This window comes from Barbus barbus (assembly GCF_936440315.1).
Source record: "Barbus barbus genome assembly, chromosome: 1".
In the NCBI taxonomy this organism is placed as follows: Eukaryota; Metazoa; Chordata; class Actinopteri; order Cypriniformes; family Cyprinidae; genus Barbus; species Barbus barbus.
In genome coordinates, this window is record NC_136729.1 from 26,226,858 (window position 1) to 26,249,412 (window position 22,555).

At 38.9% G+C, this 22,555-nt stretch overlaps 1 protein-coding gene across 2 annotated transcripts in view; it reads right to left on the reverse strand.

Annotated features, from left to right (window-relative positions):
• LOC306872603 (T-cell immunomodulatory protein-like) overlaps nt 1-22,555 on the reverse strand; it is a 151,095-nt gene that overhangs the window by 100,436 nt on the left and 28,104 nt on the right. For both annotated transcript variants that reach the window (XM_079421227.1, XM_079421226.1), the window contains exons 7-8: nt 9,692-9,738; nt 1,928-2,009 (exon numbers count right to left, since the gene is read on the reverse strand). In XM_079421227.1, coding sequence (XP_079277353.1) covers nt 1,928-2,009; nt 9,692-9,738 — 129 coding nt within the window. The remainder of the gene's footprint in view (nt 1-1,927; nt 2,010-9,691; nt 9,739-22,555) is intronic.

Genomic DNA, 22,555 nt, shown 5'->3' on the forward strand with positions numbered 1-22,555 from the left:
TGGTCAACAGAGTTTCTCTGAAGTCCATCACAACCTCTTTTGTCTTACTCACACTGAGGGACAGGTTGTTAGCACCACACCATTTCACCAGCTGTGCCACTTCCTCTCTGTAGAGCGTTTCATCGTTGTTGCTGATGAGGCCTACCACACTTGTGTCATCAGCAAACTTGATGATGTGGTTGGAGCTAGACTTGGCAGTGCAGTCGTGAGTCAGCAGCGTGAAGAGCAGCGGGCTGAGCACACAGCCTTGTGGGGCACCTGTGCTCAGTGTGGTAGTGCTGGAGGAGTTGCGGCCAACACGGACTGACTGAGGTCTTGCAGTTAAAAGACCACCATTAGCAGCTTTGCTAATGAATTGGTAAATAACTTGTTAGTAAAAACTTGAACCTGAAAGTGCAGTAAACGGTAAAACTATTTGTGCTACAAACCAGCGCGTTTATGATTATGATAATACTTTAAAATAATGATTAAAAATCTGTTTGCAATGTAAAGCAGTATTACAGAGTGATTTTGCACAGGTAAAATAACTGGAAGCAAATGATACCGGAAGCCTCATTCAGTCCGTGTCCGTACTTATAAATAAGGTGTATTCAAAAGGTGGCCAATTATTCAATATGAATAAATGCAGGAAAGAAGGCTAAATGCATTTCAGTATGAAAATATTCATCGCTATCTCACAACCAATTTGTACGTATTTTACAAGGTGGCAAATTCATACGAATTCATATGACCTCACTCGTACGATTGTGTGCGATTTGCAAAATACATACGATTTAGCAAAAATCGTATGAATTTGTATTTGTGTGAGTCAGGTCGTACGAATTCATATGAATTAGCCACCTTGTCAAATATGTACGAACTGCTGTGAGATATTTTAATGATGTCATCACTGTCAGCTACATTTTCAGTGCTAAACATTCATGTCAGTTGATTTTACCCCCAAAAATATGTACTACACCTAAGGGTGCAGCAGTTCATGCCAATTTAATTGCAGAAAATGAAGAATAAAATGCAATGAGATAAAAGGAATTCAACAGCTGCTTAAAAAAAAGATATTGCAGTATCATTGAAATACTATTATAGTTTATTTTCAATACGTGTTTATTTTTAAAATGTATATTTTCATTTTAATTTTGATGAACGTTTTAATAATTTAGTGTTTTTGTCATTTTTTTACTTATGTCTTTAGTTTTTATTAATTTTCATCTTAAGTTATTTTAGTACATCAAGGTAAACTGAAATGAAATAAGGTTATATTTTTCATTTAATTTTATTTCAGTTAACATTTATTTTATTTCAATTACATTTTTTACGGTTTTAGTTTGTTAACTATAATTTACAATCCTCAAAAAGCATAACCACCACCTGACTGATCCTGCTTAAAACTCACATCCTTTGAAGCTCTTTGCTGTGAAAACACCATAACAGCTTGAAGTGACATTTTCCAAAATGACAAGAGAAAGAGATCAGAAGAAACAGATTAAAGAGTGCAGAGAAGGGCTCTAGTTTGGTCAGATCAGTTAGCTTTGAATATAAAGGCCAAGCTCCTGAGACGCAGCTCAGTGGAACATATTCAATCTTAGGTCATTTCACTTTGCCTATCAATCATTTATGCTATGTGAGATTTCACTGCCGGTGCCATCCCTGCTATCAGTGGGATGCTTTTGTAAAGGGGAAATTTGTATTGTTAATATTTAATAGGATCCCACAGGAGCTAATATTCAATTTGGTACCATGTGTGTGCGTTCAATTTGGTACTCTGTGTTGCGCATGTATTGCCGTTAGAAACTCAGGGCTACATTCAGATTCTGAACTGCATAAGAATTGAGCATATTATGCATGAATTATCCCAGAAATCACAGCCAGTGTAATGCCACCTCTAAACACAACACAAATGGGCTACACACCGTGATATGCTACTACTCACCGAAGTCTACGAATGCAGATTGTCCCACTTTCTTCGCATTCTCCGGTGCCTTTACAGACAGGCTTTTGGTGAAGTTTCCATCCTAATGAACAGAAAGATTTCACAGGATTAAAACAGACAATTTAATTTCATTTAAAAAGTACATTTCATTTCATGCAGAGTTTACAACCGTTGAAAAAAAAATCCTGTCCTTGAGCAGCAAAAGAAAAAACAAAAAACACCTCTAATTTCAAAAGTGTCAGCGGTGCCGTCACAACAGAGCTAATAATTTAGTGCATCAGCCACTGTGGGCATGAATAAAAGGAAGCCTGTACTGACACAGGTTAGGGATCCTTGCTGGGCGTCTGTACTTCCTGATGGACATTACGAGACAATGCAGCAAGACAAAACAAATGTGTGGTCTGACAGTCTGACCAGCTGAATTTAAAGGGGAAGTTTCAATCTGATTGACAGCGCATGAGGCAGTGGGGCAGAGAGAACAGAAGGTAACAGACGGCAGACGTGTGTTGCAGGAGTGGACTGAAGGAGATTGGCAGGTAGGCAGCAGGGGTCACAGAATGACGGCTAATTGGAGTACGGAGGGGTCAGATGGCAGGGTAAGGCTACTGTGCTCATTGATTAGCCCGTGTAAGCCAGAGCATAGCATGTCATCGGTGATCAAAGCGCATCTTGGAAATCCACTAAGACAGGAGCTTCAGAAAAGCCTGGGAGATTCAGCCTACACGCTGAACACAGGCCTCCACACAAAAATGCTGTACAGTGTACTGACTGTCCACCAAAATAATGTGAAGTAGACAGTAGAGAGACATACATTTGACAAGGACCAGATCAAAGCCAAATTACTATTGAATGATGAGTCATTTGCTATGTCAGATGCTCTCTACACGTCTTCGAGAATACGGATAGAGAAGACAGGTAGAAGAACGTGTCAGAATGAATGAGAATTAAACTAACAGAAGGACGTCTGTTAGAAAAGAATAAAGAGAAGGTGAGACACAGAGCTATACTGCTTTATATATCACCATCATGAAACTGCAGCCTTATGTTAAACCGTTAAATTCCTTTTATTCCACATCAATCTACACTTCATACATGATAAATACAAAGCAAAAAGAGATTTGAGATAACTTTATTAAAAGTTAATAAGCTTTTTATTGGAGAGACAATATTAAAAAAAGAAAAAACTGAAATAATTATATTGCACAAGTATTCATAACCATAACTCAGTACTTGAAGCTGAAGTTGAAGCTTTTTTTATAGGCATGATGCATCACGCTTTGCACATCATCTTTGCAGATCCTCTCAATCTCTGACAGGCTGGATGGCTCTGTCAATTTCAGGTTTCTCCAGAGACGTTTGTCTGGGTTCAAGTCCGATCTGGTTGAGTCACTCAAGGGCATTTATTGTTCTGTTGGAAGGGGAACCTTCTGCCCAGTCTGAGGTTCTGAGCACTCTGAACTTTTCATTAAGGATATATTTCCCTCTACCCTGACAAGTCCCCAGTCCCGGTTGATTAAAAACACCCTCCACAGCATGATGCTGCCACCACCATGCTTCACCACTGATCCAAGACATTGTTTTTTTTTTTTTTTTCAAATTCCAAGTGGGTTTTCATATGTCTTCACTGAGGAGAGGATTGAGTCTGGCCATGCCGTCATAAAGGCCATATTGATGGAGTGTTGCAATGATGTTTGTCCTTCTCTAAGTTTCTCCCATCTCCATATACTGTATAATTATGGAGCTCAACTAGAGTGACCATCAGATTCTTGGTCACCACTCTAACCAAGGCCCTTTTCTGATTGCTCAGTTTGGCCAGCTCCAAGAAGAGTCCTGGTTGTTCCCAACTTCTTCCACTAAGGATCATGGAGGTCACGTGCTCCTGTGAACCTTCAATGAAGCAGAATTTTTTGTAGTCGTCCCCAGATTTTTGCTCAACAAAATCCTGCAGACCGTTCCTTTGACTTCAAGGCTTGGTTTTTGCTCTGATATGCTTTTTCAGCTGCTAAACCTAATTTAGACAGGTATGTGCCTTATCAAGTCATGTTCAAATCAATTGAATTTGCCACAAGTTACACCAACCAAAGTCTAGAAACATCTCAAAAGACGATCCAGCAAAACTGGCATGCTCCTGAGCTAAATTTTAAGTGCCCCAGAAAAGAGTATGAAGAATACTTATGCAATGTTTTTTTAAATAAATTTCCAAAGTTTTCACAAATTAGTTTTTTGTTTTGTCATTATGGTGCATAAAGTGTAGATTGATGTGGAAACAAAGTCATTTAAAGCATTTTAACTAAATGATGAAGTGTTTCAATAGAAAGCTGGCCTCCAGCAGCTCATGTTTCCGTGTCATTCTCTGAGTTCCAGTGCGTTTTCTCCAACACTTCACAAGATCACTCCCCCCTCCACTCCCACCAACCTGTAACTGACCATAAATCGCTTCATTACCTCCAGTACCATCTGAGGCTCAGTCAGCACAAAACACCTCGTTCTAATCACTTCAGCTCGGCCAGATGCAGCATTTCTGTCAGCTTTCAAAGTCTTTCAAAACTAAGATGGCAGGGTGGTAATTGGTCTCATTATATGTGATGACACATACTGCTTTGGATCACAATTTGAGAGGGGAATAGGGGAAAATTTTTAAAATATACTAAAAAAAAGTTTCTGTGACTCTTGCTTCTAACATTCATTTTAAATAATAAAAATGAAAGGTTTTGTAAAGAAACAAACTGGGTTACATGCATATTTATTTAATCTTATAATATATAAAATATTTAATTGTGTTCATAAAATATTCACAAATATGCAATCTTAAAAAACCGACACATTTGGCACCACATTTGGCATTGCAAATTCAATTGACTATGTGTTATTTATCTTTTTGTAGTGGTTGTCCCACTTGATAATCGGAGATGGTTTATGCGGCAGCTCTTGGCCAGAAGGATTTGTTCATAATTCTCATGAAGCACAAAACTCAAGTGCCTCCTTACTTCTGTGTGGACAGTGTTTATCGATCTCCATTTAAAACTCCCTTGAGCCTTCCCAATGAAACTGCAGGCACGCATCTGGTGGTCATGTATAATATCGATTGGTGCATGATTGCGGGAGGCAGTTCAACTGTAATGTGATTGTGGCTTATGTAAAGATAATGGTAACTTGAGTTGCTCACCCTAATCTTCTCAGAGTAGAACGAGGCCGTGATGAGTCACAGGGTCTGTCTCACTGGATTGATTGAACACTGATGTTAATAGGAAGGGGCTGTAACTATGGCATGTTGGCCTCAGGGGGTTGTGAGTAACTGTGTGTATTGCTGGAGAATGGATAGATAGAATCCATGTTCTTAAGGGGCAGTGTCTTTTTAAAGACAATTAAAGACAATTAAAAACATGAAAGTAAATTTTCATTTTTCATCTTCCCTTCTACAGGCAGTTAAAAATGGCCAGGCAGCACCATTGGAATTGTAAAAGCTATAAAAGAGGATGTGCCATAACATTCTCTGAGGGCTGTTGGACTGAGGCATTTTCCTAATGCTTACTAAATGCTGAACCTCGCAGTTTGACGATCATTAGCAAACAGAAAGCATTCTGTTATAATAGGCGCTACGCATTTTAAGAGATTTATGGAGTGAATAGCATTAATTAATTGTTGTTTTCAACAAAAAAGCTCTTGCTGCCGTGCCATAACCATGTTAAATCCCTAAGTAGAACAGGGAGAAAACTTCAGAGTAAATAAATAGAGAAGGACACAATACATCAGCCTCCCTCTGGTCTCACTACATGCTGGTATTTTAAATACATTTTATTGTATGCAGAACACACAGGCAGGACTGCACAATAATGGTTAAAGTAATAATCACAATCAGTTTGCTCAAAAATTATAACCTTGATTATTAATCATGATTATTCTCATTTGAAATTTTTTTTCCACTTTTAATCAGAATTATTGCACTTTCAAAAAAGCACAAATCAAGAGTGTCAACTCATATGCAGAGTTTATTTTACCACATCTAGTTTCTTGATATACTTCACTCATCTAAACACATTCAATGCTTTATGAAAACTGGTAAAACCTCAACAAGCTTCTCTCAAACTCTAAAACAGTGAAATTCATAATATTGATTCCAATAATTCCAAATTATGTTGACAGTTTTCTATTAAAACAACAAAAACATACTCTGGTGGCTCAATAAATTCACGTGTCACAGACATAGTCAGAGCAAATTAGACAAGCAACTTTTGTGAAAGAACTCAGACTGGCTGTATTGCACATGCATTTGATGAAAACATTACAATAGAGATCACTAAACATTAACATACAAGTTTGGTGGTGTTTTCAGACATTCAGCCTTTTTTTTTTGTTTTTCTTTTTGAAAAGTGCAGAGAGCACATGGTTGCCAGGATGGGAAATTGCATAAAACACTGGGTGGAAAATATATCCATTTAAGAGAAAAGCTCTGACTGATTGTGGCATTTACTGCTAACATATGGCAATCCCAAGCTTGAAAGTTTGTGGAGGCTTGTTACCAATGAAAAATAATGGAAATGTCAAATGAAAAAAAAATCAAAAAACGTTTTCAGCATAAATAACAAGTGGGCCAATATTGCAGAAAATTGTGGTTGAGAAAAATAAATTGTGGTCATGATTTAAATACAATAAATTGTGCAGCCCAAGAATATAGAGATATTTGTTGACACGTAGCAGCAAACGTTTCTCAAAACTAATCACACGAATGTTACATTTACACAAATACTTTTATTCAAAGCGACAGGCATTCAAGGTATACATTTTATCAGCACTTGCTTTCCTTGGAAATCAAACCCTTGACCTTACTGTCTGAACTACAGGAAAGCTATGTATGCTGGGCTGAAAGAGGAACTATCATGTGTGCTACAACATTACTATCTACTCCATATTCATCCACAAAGATCTGAAGCCCCTGGTAGTATATCCATATAGTAAATCAGCACATAAAGAGGGTCTGATTGAGGCTTTGGATTGTAAATACAGGCTGCAGGTTGATTGTGTGCCTCCTGTGCGAGCGACACAATGCGTGTTTAAGTGCTGCAGTGCACTGATTGAGTTTTGTTGCGGCAGCCATGATTGAGATCACAAGTGATTGACATGCGAGCAGACGTAACTTCAACCGGTGAACGTGTGAGGACGCATTAATGTTACAAGGGCACCCATAATTACACAGTCATGGTGTTTTCACCAAACGGTGGGCTAACTCTGTAACTTGAGCTCGGGAAAAAACAAATAATTCACAGAACTAAAAAAAATCAGAGGGCTAATTTTTTTCTAGCTTGTTTGTTTGGTCGGGTGGCTCCGTCTAGCTGCTAAAATGACTGATGGCGTCTTGTATTACAGTAATGACTTTGCATGCAGTCTACAGCTGAAGCTTTTCAATTTAAACAAACACTGGAGCTGCTGTGAGCGAGTGTATGTATAATCAGGGCTGGGAATAAGTGTTTAAGGAGAGCGAGAGGAAAGTAATTAAAACGGAGTGTGCTACAGGAAGCACAGGGCACTGGCCTGTTACCAAAGACTGTTAACTCCAAACCTCACAGTAAATAGTGGCAGGATTATTGCGGTTTTACTGGGAGACATTTCCCTGTGAGGTATGTGTGCGTGTCTGTAAGAATGATTCTGAGGGGGTGCTGTGTGTTTGTTTATATGTGTAAGAGTCAGTAATCAAAGACTAGTCACCAATCAGCTGTGTTTTTCATTCAGATCCCTTAAGCTTCTTTCAAGGAATATGAACTAAGCAGAGTCTAAAATGGCTGCAGCCTCAGATGTGATTAGCAATTGCCCATCGCTCCCCCTCTTTAATCATCCACCCACTTATCTCCTCCTTTTCTTTATTTCCACCCTGCCTGTCTGTCTTCACAGCACGTCATTTTATCCATCCCTGCACTTCTGTCACCAGCCTCTCGCTCTCAGAATGAAATGATGAGGCACCCTGCGGGAAGAGGAGAGGCGATCTAACCCGACTCCCTCCCTCTGTATCTCTGAAGCACCATCAGCGGCGGAGCACCACAGACTCGTGCCACGCTGGAAGATAATAGAGGGCAGTGGAAATGCTTCCAGAAAAGCTGCGGTGCTTCGAGACGATGCACCACTGACCTTTTACAGTCGGCTTGGGTCACTGCGGCACATTGCAATTCTCTCTCTCTCTCTCTTGCTCGCTTGCATTGTTCAACTATTTATCATCTGCTATTTTTGTAGTTTCCCACAGCCTGAGATTCTCCTTTATGAAAGTCCGTCTCAACTTCCTTCACTTCTTCACCTTTGATTTTTTCTAGTTTTTCTCCACTTTAAGTCTTTTCATCCATCTTGGTGCCTGTCATCACACTTTCTAACTCTAATACACATTAAAACAGCTCTGACTGTATTGTGGAAGTTAAGAGGACCACACATACGTGAGGGTACGTATTCTCCCTCCTGATTCTGTTTCATTCTCACTCGGTTACATAACCTACCGTTAAAACGTTTGAGGTCAGTAAGATTTTTTGGAAAAAAAATAATACTTTTAATTCAGCAAGGATGCATTAAAGAGGACATAACACACAATCCGTCAATCTCATGTTAATCTTGAGCTCCCTATAGAGTAGTATTGCAGTATTTTCATCCTTCATGATGTCATACAGGGCCATACTCGAAAAACACTTTTCGAAACATATACAAACCCTGAAGGAGTGTATTTGGCACAGAAATACTCCGCCATACATCCAACTAGTTTAAGACTTTGGTCATGTTTAACATGAGAATCCAACTCTTTAGCAGTGTAAATACATCAGTATGCATGAAAAAGCATTAGACATCCCCTTTAAAATGAATAAAAAATAACAGTGATATTATAATGTTATAAAAGTTTGGATTTAAAAAATGTTCACTTGATCTTTCTATTTATCAAGGAATGCTGAAAATATGATCACAATTTCCACAAAGATTTAAGCAGCACAATTATTTTCAACACTGATAAGAATTAATATGCATTTAAATGCAAAAGCAGTGTTGTATAAACTAACCACCTGCAATCCAGTTCAACCAAGCACTAAATGTGTTGAAATACCGCTGTAGTTATTTAAATTACTATTTTAATTTAATTTCTTTATTTTCTTAAATATATGGGTATATAGTATTTATAGAGTTGTAACTTTTAGTTTTAGTTACTTTTTCTTATTTGTAAGTCGCTTTGGACAAAAGCGTCTGCTAAATGACAAAAGTAAAAAGTAAAGTAAATTAAGTTATTGTTATTCTTTTTCATGTAAACGTGTTGTTCACAAAAGTGCTTAGTTTTAATGTTTTTAAAAGTCACGCTATACAGAATTTTTTTTAAAAGAAATGCTTGTGTTAATTTTATATTGATCATTGCAATTATTAATCCAACGATGGAAAGGAATACTAGGAGCATATCCAGACATGCTATATAGTCGAGCACAGTTTTAGTGTTTTAAAGAGCTGATTCAGGTGTCAGGATTGCTGTGATTGAGTGACATTCTACATTCTTGGTAAAGTGTGCCAAATTGAGAAAGTCCAAGTGCTGCATCCTCCATAAGGGAGCACTTAGAACTGATCCACAAGATTTGCAGTCGCCATGCAAACTGCTAATTTGTTTTGCAGCGTTTCCTGATTTGTATAATTCTTTAGCGAATCTTCGCTAATACAACATTGACAGCTCATGCAAATAAATGACTGCAAGCAGTGGGAATTGCCTGCTCAATGATAATACACTAGTGTGTTAAAGATTAAAGGGCTCTAATCTACCTTATTGATCCAGGTCTCAAATCCATCTTTGGTGGTGAGGAATAAATCTGTGAGAAAAGAGAGAGAGAGAGATCATTAGTTATTTCACAAAATGACCAGACCTCCTTGCTTTGCCAGTGTGATTCTGATTCAAGTAAGCTAGCACTGCATTGAGTGTAAGAGCCATCATCAACAGGTGGAAGTATAGATCCTTGTGACAGAAAGAGAAATGGACCAGCGCCATCTTGCTGGCAGCAGCAGCTCCTTTGACTTTGTCGAACCTTGATCAAACAAGCTGGGAAGTGAGGAAGAAAGCAGCAAGGATAAAATAACAATAGACCCTGGATGGAAGGACACTGACAAAAGCACAGTTGAACCAAGGAGATTGAATACAGGTGTGAAACCGTAATCCATGAGCTCAGTGTATTGACTGAACCTGAGCTCAGTATAAACCGTGTGCCACTTCCAGTTTAAGAGTCTTCGAAAAGCCGACAATTTCAGATGTTCAATACATCGACGTAGTTCCCTACATCACCATCACGACTTCAAATGTTGTGCATCTTTCTCTCAATAACAAGAACACACCACATGTATTATCAAGCATGATTCTCCTGACAGAGTCCGATACGGAGTTATTACACTGATTGGCACAGACGAGTGGTGTAATTTTCTCTTGCCGTCAATGTTCTTCTTTCCTTTTGTGTGATGATGGCTTCATTTTAGAGGCCTGGACGTTGTTATGGAGATGGAGCAAGAGGCATGTAATAGCCCTGTGCTATTTTTGTGAGACTTTCATACGCAGCAGTCAATGCTTCAGGTGTGCGAGGGTGAGAAACGGTAGTATCAAGGAAAACATTTTATTTACTCTTGAAGGCTTTGTGTAAGTACTCTAAAAGTGGTCTGTCCACACAGAAATCAAATTGTTGGGAAGCGCAATATCGCAGCCAATACGCACATATTTGATGTTTAATGAATTTTTAAACAATGATTTTTCAGTGTGGGCAGGGCTGCATGACAGTTCATCCACATTACTATGAATGGGAGAAACTGCAAGAAATCATTGCATCACTGATTCACTGCAGCTGCTGACAAAAGATCTGGTTCTTATCATGCATCATGAAATGTGTGCTTGGTAATGCACATGCGCATTGGCTTAGCAACCTGAAATATGCTTTAAGAAACATTTATGGGACAGGTCATGTCATATTTTGTTGCCGATTTAAAATATTTTATTTAAATGTGATTTTGGCGCTTCTCATCAACCAGTTTAATTAGATGTTTGTGTCTGAAAGGACAGTTGAAGCCGCTGATTCTGTGGAGACTGGAAACGATGATGGGGGCACATAAACAGTGATTTGGATTTTGTGATTTCACAATTTCCCCATTCAAGTAGACAGGAGTTGGTTTTGCATGCCTTTGCAGGAACCAATCACAACAGAGGGTATTTTCATACGTCTCAAACATATCATAGCAAAAACAGTCTTTTTCATTTTACAGTGGGCTGTTTCATAAAAGACGCTAAGAAAAGCGGGATTAAAGTCCAAAACCTGACTTGAAATAACCTAACAAATCAATCGGGACTAAAGCGGTTTCATAAACGACATTTCAAGTGCACGCAATCTGACTAATTCGACCCAGGTTCAGTGAGTCAGGATAATGTGACGTGCACGCTTATTTTAAGCAGCCCTTAAGGTCGATCATGGATCAAATCGATCCACCATTGCAAACAGCGAATATATCTGTGCTGTTTAATGCATTTAGGGCTGCAACAACTAATCGATAAAATCGATTATTATCGATTATGAAAATCATCGACAACGATTCTCATTATCGATTAATCGGGTCTGCCCACAGTGCACGTCCAACTTCAGCTGGTTAGTCAAATTACGGCACTGAATAATGCATTTCTATGGACAAAATGCATCTAAAAATAGTGGAGGAAACAGAATGAGATTCTGCCGGAGAAGCACGTGATCCAAGCTGCCCAAAACATGATAATTCTTTATTTTAAGCTTTAAGTTAATGCATAAGAGTAATGGCTTGCCCTGTCAGGCGCTTTGACAGATGCGTGTGCGTCCTCAGCGCAAAAACGTTCAGTTTACGGTCATATCCTTATCTATAAATGCCACAAATTCACGCGAGCATTTCCATTTTTGCATAAAGGTCCGTCCTGACAGTCTGTGTTAAGTTTAAAATACCGAATGAGCGCCGGCGCGGCGGGCGCGCGCACGCGCGTCAGACGGACAGAACACAGTAGAGAGGGAGACAATAGGCCTATTTCACAATATGGCGGCCGAGAACGGAAGTAGGGAAGCGGTACTTCCGGTCGCGCCGCTGCCCGTTACGATCGTTTCATTCATTGCCATAATGGAGTGCGAACTCGTTTTCTCACAGTCATTAATTAGTTTACCAACACTAAGAATTGCAGATGTTGTCCGTTTTGTTGATAGATTGCAGGGAGATGTGAGGCGATCAAAACTGGACAAGGGTTATAAATTTTTTTATGAACAATTTGTTTTTGATTACCAAGGTATGTATTACACAGCCATGGTAGCTAATTTCCGAATTATCAATGTTTTTTTATGGATTAATTGGTTTATTATTAATAAAAAAACGTCCTGTTAATAACTGTTTTTGTGTTTGGACACTTCAGTCTCAAACATTATTTTAGGGAAAGTAGTAATTAGGGGCAGGTGCTATAGATCCTTAAGAAAGCGTGAGGAACCACATCGGCTTGAGGTAAATACATTCAGGATTTAGCTAATAATTGTTTATAATGCATTAAGTGTCTCACTATCAATAGATCAAGTCTAGCAGTAACAGCACCACCTGCAGTTAGGATTAAGTTTACGTAGAATGTGATACTGCATAGTACTGCATTCATACGTATGTGTGTATACACACGCACTCTCACACACACAAAAAGTGTTATACTGAGCAAAGCGTACACCCTAAATATGTGTTAAATATATGAAATACAAGTCTTTATCACTTTTTTTAGATCACACTTGAAACCAGCACACCACCCCAACTGACTGCATATACATGCTCGTGTGCTGCTGGAAGATGTTTGTGCAACCATCTGGTTGCACTACTCTACCAGACAGCACATTTTAGTGCGCTAGGCACCAAAAATGTTCCAGCTGCCCTTGCATCCACAAGCAAGCAGCAGGCCTGGCATAGGCCCCGCACCCAGGTAAAATGAATAAGAAAACTACTGATAATTAAAGTTTTTATTTGACAACAGATAACAATAAATAAAGCAGTAATAAGTCAGCATTAATAAATAAATATTATATATACATACATATAAATTTGAAGTGCATATTGTGCAAATCAGACTACAATCCCGTACTATATATATAATAAATGTTTTGTCAGGGCATAACTCCAGAACCAGTGGATGAGCTTGTGGTGCGCAAGCCAAAAGCCTCTGGTAGGAGCAGTGTGCAATCAACCCTGTACAAAGCATATGGAGGTAATCTCCAAATACTAATAAAATAAATTTATGAAATGATTAACAATTAACACAGTGAGACAAACATTTTGTTTTAGGACCTTTTCCTGATAATGATGTGATTGCTGGAGCAGCATCCCTCATTTCACTTCGACCTCAACCCCTCATAGCAAAGATTGTTGATGGGATGTCTGCTGTAACCATGGTGTCATCAAAATTTGGAGAGGTCCCAAAAGGTTCACTGCTTTCTTACCAGTGTCCTGTTGTGCTGCCAACTGATTTGCTTGCCCATCCAAATGCACCAGAATTCCCCCCATTACCTGTCGCACAATACACACTTCCACAATATCATTTTGTCCCTGGCAGCTGGGCTGAACTCATGCATATGCAGAGCCTGGAGGTGACACCTCAAATGTCAGGGATCATTGAGGTGGGAACACGGGATCAATCCAAAAGCCCACTCTGGTTCAGCATGCGTCGCCTCCGACTTACAGCAAGCAAGTTCTATGAAGCAGCTCATGTGAGGTCAGAATCCACGGCAAAAACACTTGCTGGCCGGATCATTAAAGGTGCGCCCCAGACCAAAGCAATGCGTAGAGGAGTTGAACTTGAGCCAGAGGTTCTTCGCCGCTATGCAGAGACTTTCAGTGTGAATGTACTTCCATGCGGTCTCATCATCCACCCTGAAGCTCCACACCTTGGTGCTAGTCCAGATGGCAAGGTGGTTGACCCAAATGAAGACCCTCCCTATGGCCTGGTAGAAGTAAAGTGCCCTGATGTGAAAGACATTGGAGCAGCATCACACACTGAGTTTGTTGGGGGCCAAGCCAAACTACGGAAATCACACACCTACCACTGGCAAGTGGTACACACCTACCTACTACCGCCCGGACTGTGGATGGACGCGGACTTCATCCTCCGTGAAGTGCATAGAACACACGAAAGTGCTACCCTTCCTCACTGTAAATGCCGCCCCCTCGTCTCTTCGTATTGCCCAAATCCAGCACTTTTTCATATTTTCATCACTAGGAAAACTATGAAACGATAAATACGGTTGTTTCTTCTTCGAGTTGAAACACAAAGGTACGCTACAAGATTGACTACTTTTAGTCTCCGCCATTGTTCTGGAAACGCTTTTACCGGAAAAGAGTTTTCCCTACTTCCGGCTTGCTGACGTCACGTTGTGAAATAGGCCTATTAATAGGCTTTTCAGCGCAAACATATCCACTGTGCTGAATTATCTGTTGTTGAAAGTTAATTTAAGGTTTAAAAGTCAACATGCAGTGCGAATATTTTATGAGAGTAGGAACTTTAAAGGGATAACAGCGTGTAATTGTCTGTCTGAATATAAACATGAGACGCTCCATAACGGCCTTTTACAGGATAAAGAAATGACGAGGTGACTGATCAAAGTAGTTCCTGCAGAACATTACTCTTACCTGTTGGTTAACACTGAGTTTGTGTTTTTATTCGTCTTTATTATTATCTTTATTATTTTAATTTTTAATAGAGGTTTAAACTATATTCAATTTTTACAATGTTTAACAAATTTATGTAAGTTTAACAATGTGTTTATGTAAGGTTAATGCCACTGCTGCTCTAAAGTAACAGTATTGGTGATAACCAAAATCATTTTTCGGCTTTCTGTACTGGTTAGTACTCCAATATGTGTAAGCTCTTTAGTAACAGTAGTAGGCTATTTTTAATGCTATAATATCATTATTGCTGTTATCTATGAAAGAAAACCAGAGCACTTTTTATTTTTTTATTTGAGTATTTTTTTTTCGCGATACCCAATTGCAGTCAAAAAGTACATAAACAATACCAGCAAGAATGCAAGCTGTTATGAGGCCATTTTTTATTATTATGTCCAATAAATTACAATAACATTTTTAAATTTAAACAAATTTTTGACAAATTTCTAAAATATGTTTTCTCTTTATTATGATAAGTGGTCTAATAAATTAAGCACGGTATGTTTTCATAGCATTCAGTTGTCACGTTTGTTTGTAGAACATTGGGCAGAATGTGGAATAGTGTTTTTTTTGGGCAATATTTTTTAATCCGATTAATCGATTAATCGAAAGAATAATCGGCCAACTAATCGATTATCAAAATAATCGTTAGTTGCAGCCCTAAATGCATTTGAGACGTGTTTTCCTCAGTGCATAACTGACAGGTCACAGGTATATTTTTCATCTGTAAATGTTAGAAAGTCATGCAAATATATCCATTTTGCTGTCAGGAGTGGGCGGGGCTTACGCGCGCGAACGAGCGCTGCTGTGCGCATGCGTGCTACACAGACGGAGCAGAATAGAATAATAAGAATTCTGAATAAAATATAAATTTTGCAAAAATATTTGTTGTTGGACATTAAAAGTGACACGTTTGGAAACCAAATCAAGTTAAAATAAGTCAGAATTACTGAAATAAGTCTGGCTTATTTGGTAAACTAGTTTTAAGAAACAGCCCCCAGGTCATAGAAAGGATGGAAATAGTCATGGTAAACCAAAATAAATAAACCTTAATGAATCTGATTAATAGTATAGGAGGAGCATAGAGAAGAAAAAAAATTGCTGGCCCCTTAAAAGGGATTGTTCAAAAATTAAAACCTGTCCTCATTTACTTACCCTCACATCATTCAAAAACTGTATGACTTTTCTTTTTCTGCAGAACACAAAAGAACATATTTTAAGAGATGCATTTTTTTTTTTTTTTCATACAACTGGAAGTCAGTGGTCGGTAACAAAAATTCTTCAAACATCATCTCTTGTGTTCTGCAGAAGAAAGAATGTCATGCAGGTTTGGAATGACGTGAGGGTGAGTAAATGACGACGGAGTTTTAATTTTAGTGTGACCCATCCCTTTAAGGAAAAAAAGGGTGAGCCTGCGGGTGAGTTTTAAAGCCAGTGTCATGAGGTCGGCCGGGACAGATGTTTGAAGCGATTAGGGCATCTGTGCTAGTGCTGATCTTTAAGGAGAAATAAAGAGCAGATACTGAACTCAAGAGCTTGTGCTTTGGCTGTAAACCTTTGTCCTCTGCCTCTCATTTTGTCCTTTTCCTCGTCCTCTCGAAAAAACCTTTTCCTCTCCCTATCGCACTCCTCCAGGTCTCACGCATTCCATCTCTTATCCCTCTTCTCTCTCTCTCTCTCTTTCTTGGTGAAGTGGTGTTCCCTGTGGGAGTGGAGAGCTCGCTGGCAGTGGCTGATGAGGTGCGGAATAAACAGCTTCATTAATCAGACTTAGAGCAGTGCCACTGGTACAGTCAGCTGATTACACTCAGGTCTGGGGCCTCACATGTGCACGCACACACACACAGTTCTCAACGTACATTGTCATACACCAGCACCTTTAGACAGACAGCGAGTTCACTTAAAAGATTTTCTGCTGATGTGTAAAAATAGCGTACTTTCTAAGTGACTACTACAAAAGATAGAGGTTCTAACATATTCAGCAGTTTGACAAGTGAAATGTTGACATGACCCTGAAAACAGGTTCTGCTCCAAAATGTCATTTTTAAAATCACAATATACAGCAAATCTTGCATTGATTGGACAAGTTTATTCAGACACAACGGGTTTTTATTATCAGTTATTTTAATATTTCCCTTTAAATCACTAACATCAAATCAATTTCATATAAATTATATTCGTGAGATGCAAAAACATTGTATCTAACCAACTAAACTGTCTGCAGTGGGTGAACTTAAGAGGAGTGTCAGCTAAAAAGAAGTCAACGGATTTTTAAAGCAGTAATTTAAAGAATAATAACAAATTCTATTACTTCTATGAACTATGATGGGTCATCGGATGCAAAATTCACTTTACAAGTTGTTTGAACATAAATGTGTGTTGGAAGTGTGTGTACACATCCATCCTATAATGATAAAAATCCACCCAGTGTTTTTTTTTCCTTTAGTTCTGCACAGGCCGCTCCCACGATAGTTGATTGACAAGACCGTCTTAACTTAGACCGGCCCTGAGTGAACTGAGTGAGCTGTCCGCCATTGTGTCGACTCCGGTGCAGGGGAAGACAAGATGTCTCAGATTAAGTGATTGAGGTGTTCTGTTGTTGGATGTAATAATGAATAATAGCAGTCATCCTTTACTCCCGACATCTGAGCTGCTGAAGACGCAGAGGATTACGTTTTGTTTTTGAAGGTAATACGCCCCCTGATCTACCTAAATGCGTCTATGTTCGTGCGAATCATTCGTGATCCAGCTACACCTACAGAAGAAGTGAGTATGAGGGTTTTTAATGAATCTTTGCAAATCGCCTTTCCTAATAATGTGGTAATTACCAAGTTTCACGATAAATGCGGGTAAAGTAAACAGTCCCTCAGAGAGCGGCTCGGAAGAGAGGGGCGGGGTCAGCAGAGCTCATTAACATTTAAAGGAAAATGCTACAAAACGGCTTGCTCTTGACAAGAGCTGTTTTTGACAGGGTAAAGAAGGTGTTTTTTACACTACCATTGAGAAATTTTATCCAAACTATGTTACAGACTTTTCATTAAGACCCTAAAGAATCATATCAACTTGTGGAAAATGGGCATCCGATGACCCCTTTATAGAGCGCCTTTATATATTAATAATGACAGTGCCAGACACAGGGCTCGCAAAATCGCTAGCCTGACGTCCCGGGGCTATTGTGTTTTCCAGTCGGGCTACCAAAATGTATCACTGCCCTGCCCAACGGGCTACCTTAAAATACAGGGCAAACATTTATTCAATATAGCAAGTATGGCAGGGCTCTAGACTGCGACATTTTTTGAGAATGTGCGAGTTAAAATTTGACGTGGTCGCACTTGTGCGAGTGCATGGTCTGCGCTGCTCCAAAGCGTCTGCTTCATACAGCGCGCGCTGCAGAGACATTGTAGGAGTCAGATTTCACTGATCACGTGAAGAGAGGCGCTTTCAGCGCGAGCGCTTCAGGTGTAGAGCCTGCGAAGGTGCGCGTAGCGGACTGAGCGCAATGGAGAATTTGGTTTCCAAACTAAAGTAAAAGACCGCTTCTTAAACCAGAGAAGGTTAACATGTTGATATTCTTGTAGAAAAAAAAAACATGCAAGTCCTGTCAGCGACAGCCAGTTTAGTTTTACTTTTCTTTTTGTTTTCGTTTTGAAAAGCTTGTTATCTTTGCCGTTTACCTCACGTTATACTATAGAGACTTTCCTTATTTTTATTTTATTTTTTTGTATTATTTATTTGATTCCTCAGTGTTTGCTAAACATTCTGTAATTTAGGCTATTAGTCGGTAAATAATACAGCATGTGATGTGTCCTGTGCCTCCTCTTATTCCCTTTTGGTTAATAAATGTTATGTAAGCTAGTTTGTCATTGTAACCTACTGTTTTATTGTTGTTGTGCTTTTTAATTAAGAATAACAATGAATCCATCTTTTGTTTTAGTCTTAAAAAGTGAAAGGTGTATAGATAAGCAAAACAGACAATTATCTTTTCTTGTAAAATGTGACACCAAGATCGCGAATTTGAAAGTGAAAGTGCAGAAAAACTGAATTCCTGATCACAAAATTAAAAATTACAAGTAATATAGGCAACTGATGAAAAAGAACGGGTTGAATGTTGAACACTTTCATTACCATATAACTATAATATAAACTATGATAAAAGTTCATCAGCATGCATTGATTAATCAAATGTCGTAGCAAAAAAATAAAAATAAAATAAAATAAATTGCGACCAAATTATGTGCTTGTGCGACGAACTGAGAATGTTAGTCGCAAAAGTGTGACCAGTGGGAAGAATGAGTCTAGAGCCCTGTATGAGTAAATAAATCCACACAAACTAGCAGATTAAGTAAGTCATTTGAAAACAGTGTGAGTGATTCAGCTGGAGCGCGTCTTCTCTCAAAGCGGCTTCACATCAGCGCATCTGTCTGCAATACGAGCTGCTGCATGCTGTCGCTGATCCAAGACTTGCGCTCGCATTTCAGGAAAGATGTCAAAATTGTCACTTGCTTAATCGGGTCATTGTTGCATAGTCACAAAAATGTGTAATTTGCACGTCTTTTTAAGCCAATCGGTACTGGCGCGCTCTAGAGGCTGTTTCAAGGCTGAGCACTCAGTCACATCCAAAGCCGCCTTGCGAGTATCATATTGAGTTATTTTTCGTAGTTTGTTGTTGAGATGAAGTGGCCAAATACACACAAAATTACACAAAAATGGCCGTCCTGGCCAGTATCTAGGTTTTTTTCTTAAGTAAACGTGAACAGCTGAGAAAGAAAACGCATGTGTATAGGCTATGGATCCGTGCATTATGTCTTGTGAGAGCAAAGCAGTTCACATGTCGCATCTTTTGCGTGCTCAGGTTCTTTATTTCAAATGTAGATGTGCCGCAAGCGCGGTCATTATAGAGGATTTTTCACATTATGCACATTATAGGTCAGCACAAACGTCTTTCATTGGCACGTGAGGAGGGGGATCTAGAGCCCTGCATTTCAGCCCGGGCCCAAGGGGCCCCGACTTTTTTTACTCCTCTAGGGCCGGGCTTCGGGCCAATTTCCACATCATAGTTCAGAGGCGAGCCGGGCATCGGGCCTGTTTTGGGTTTCTCCTTATTTTATATTGTAGACATCTATCGATTAGCGATGAAAAAAATTGCCACGCTGGTGGAGACAACACGAGACCGTGCCGCAACCGAGAGCAGCTTGATGGTGTTTAGTGTCCCGCAGCAGCAGCAGAGAGCGCAAGTGACTTCAGCGCAGCTGAAGAGTTCTGCGTTCAAATGCATGCAATAGGCTAACGCTTGCTGCAAAACCCCAGCAAACATAACCATGAATGTGTCTGCGGGAAATAGTAAGGAGATATTTGAATTATTTACTAATAAACTAATGTTTTCTGAGTCCGTGTCGCAAGGATGAAGTTGCTGATCCTGACTCGCCGTCTCCTCATTAGACGCGCCTTTAGAGAGAAATGCATCTTTACTGATTATGATTAAGATTATAATAAAAGTTTTTGTTTTCGTATTTTTTTATTTCATTAAGTGATAATTTAAAGGTTTCTATAGATATATTTATCATGTCTGTGAGGCATGTATTCGCTCAGCTTCGGTTCATTTTTGTGAAGCACTCCTGTTCAAGACAGCAGAAAGCGCATCGTGTTTGTTTTCTTTGTTTTATAAAAGAACTACCTTTTGTTGGTATTGTGAGTGCGCACAAATACAAGTAGACCCTTTACAGGTCCGAATGATGTATTACTCTTACCTTTATCAAAAAATTTAAAAAAATGACGGCGTAGGCTATTTTAATTTGTTTCCACTGAAAACAATCCAAAGCTGGTGCCTCCATGTCCTGCAGAGCGTGCTTTAGCTTCCACTCTCTGCACAAACTTAGATATAGGCTAGCGCACATTATTATTATAGCGCAGGTTTAACGTTTAAACATTGTTATATACTTGAACTGTTTTAGTATATCTATAGATTTTATTTTAGGCAAGTCGTGATGATATGAGAAGGCTAAATTTATCAAACATAGGATATGATCAGCTCATGCCGCTGGCCGCTTGGTCGTTACTTTAAAAAAAAACCAAAAACTTATAGGCTATTTAACGAACAAAAATGCTCCAAACGTTTTTCTACATTAACTTCATAAAAAAACAAAACGAAATATAATAATTTTGCCATTACACACAAAACTGAACTATTTTAATAGCCGAAACAGTAGTATAAACTCTTTTAGGAGAAGGGGGCGGGGGGAGACGGGCTCGGGCCGGTAAATCTGATAAGCTGTCGGACCAGTCAGGGCCAGGCTAGGGCCTAAATTTGAGGCCCGTGCAGGGCTCTAGGGGGATCCGACAAAATGAGGTGCCGGATCCAGATCCGGCTTGTTCCGGCACAAATTAAGACCTGGCGATACGGCTACATTAAACTTCAAAAGGCAATGATGTCATTGAATAAATATGAGCGCTGCACGTTTCAAATCAAAACACGACACGGATGTCTTTATGTGAATGTGTCTGAACGGAACCGACTGTCTTCAGAAACGTGTTGGTGGCATTTTCATTTCATCGTACCTATAAATGCCTGATAAAACAGCGTTCATGAGCGCGGACAGTGCTGCATTGTGTACTGGAAACCGCTATATTAAGCCGCTCCTAAAGCGCCACCTCGTGGCAGAGAATTAATTTGCATTTCCAATAAGCCTTTCTTGTATGGTCCGATCAATGCAAATATCGACCATTATTTTTAAGCAGCAAACACAGAGTTGTAAATGAGAAAGAAGTTAATGTACCTTCTAAAAATCTAAACAATTAGACAGTAATATTTATTTGTTTTAATTTAATATAATAATTTATATGCTTGATTTATCCCTTTTCATAAAAATGGTCTAAAGCTGAAATGCTGTTGTATAAGATTTTTGCTTTTGTGAAAACCAGTATCAGAACTGTAAATCATGTAATTTTATGGCTTAATACTGTATGTTACCATAGACATTGTCCAACCCCGCTCATACGGTGATCATTTTACTTGTGCAGCTCCTAAAAAGGGTCATAAATCTGCAGATACCTTGTAAATAGTGAAATCAAATTCCTTCCTTCATATTTGTTGATATTTGTGTATTGAAAATATTTTTGATTGATGATTAGAATCCTATCTGATTTTCTATATTTAAAAAAAAAAAAAAAAAACGTTTTTTTATTTTTTTTTTATTTTGGCTAGTTAAATTAATTTTCGGGCTACCAAAATCTGAAGAGTACCTGTCCGAAGGGCTACAAGGGATTTTGAAATTTTGCGAGCCCTGAGACATACTGAATGCGTGCACTGCAAAGGCTGAGACAGACACTCTCAATAAACCTTTCAGAAACTACTTCCCCTACCCTCACTAAACCTTTTAAAATGTCAAATCAAGTTTTTTTTTTTAACACAAATCAAATACGTTTGTTTGATTGTGGAAAAGTTAACACGCAAGATGGCTTTATGTAGCATGGCCATGGACCCCACTCGGTGTTCACCCTCATTTTTTATTTTTTTTTTTCAAGAATTGCAAGAGCTGTTCAAAACAGACAGCTCCAATCTGACTGATTGGCTGCTTTGCCAGTCCACCTGGAAACCAAGTTTTGTTTACAAGGCAGCAAGCTGCTACAACTGACAACTCCAAGGAAGATCTAGTTGCTGGATTCAGTTTGGAAAGTCTATAGCATCAAATCTTTGAAAGATATTCAAGAGTTTTGCTTGAGGCAATCCGAGCAAGTAAACAAGATATTTTCAAATCACAAAATATTCAGCTTGATTTTCAAAATACGACCATGAAATAATTGTTACTACATTATATATTTGTGGACTTGGAGATGGAATTAAATTAAATTAAACATCCATTGGCAGTTTTCAAGAGTTAATTTAGCTTAGCTCTCTGAAAAGCAGTAATGATGAAGCAGTCACGGGTGGGTAGGAAAGCTCTGGAAACCACAGGG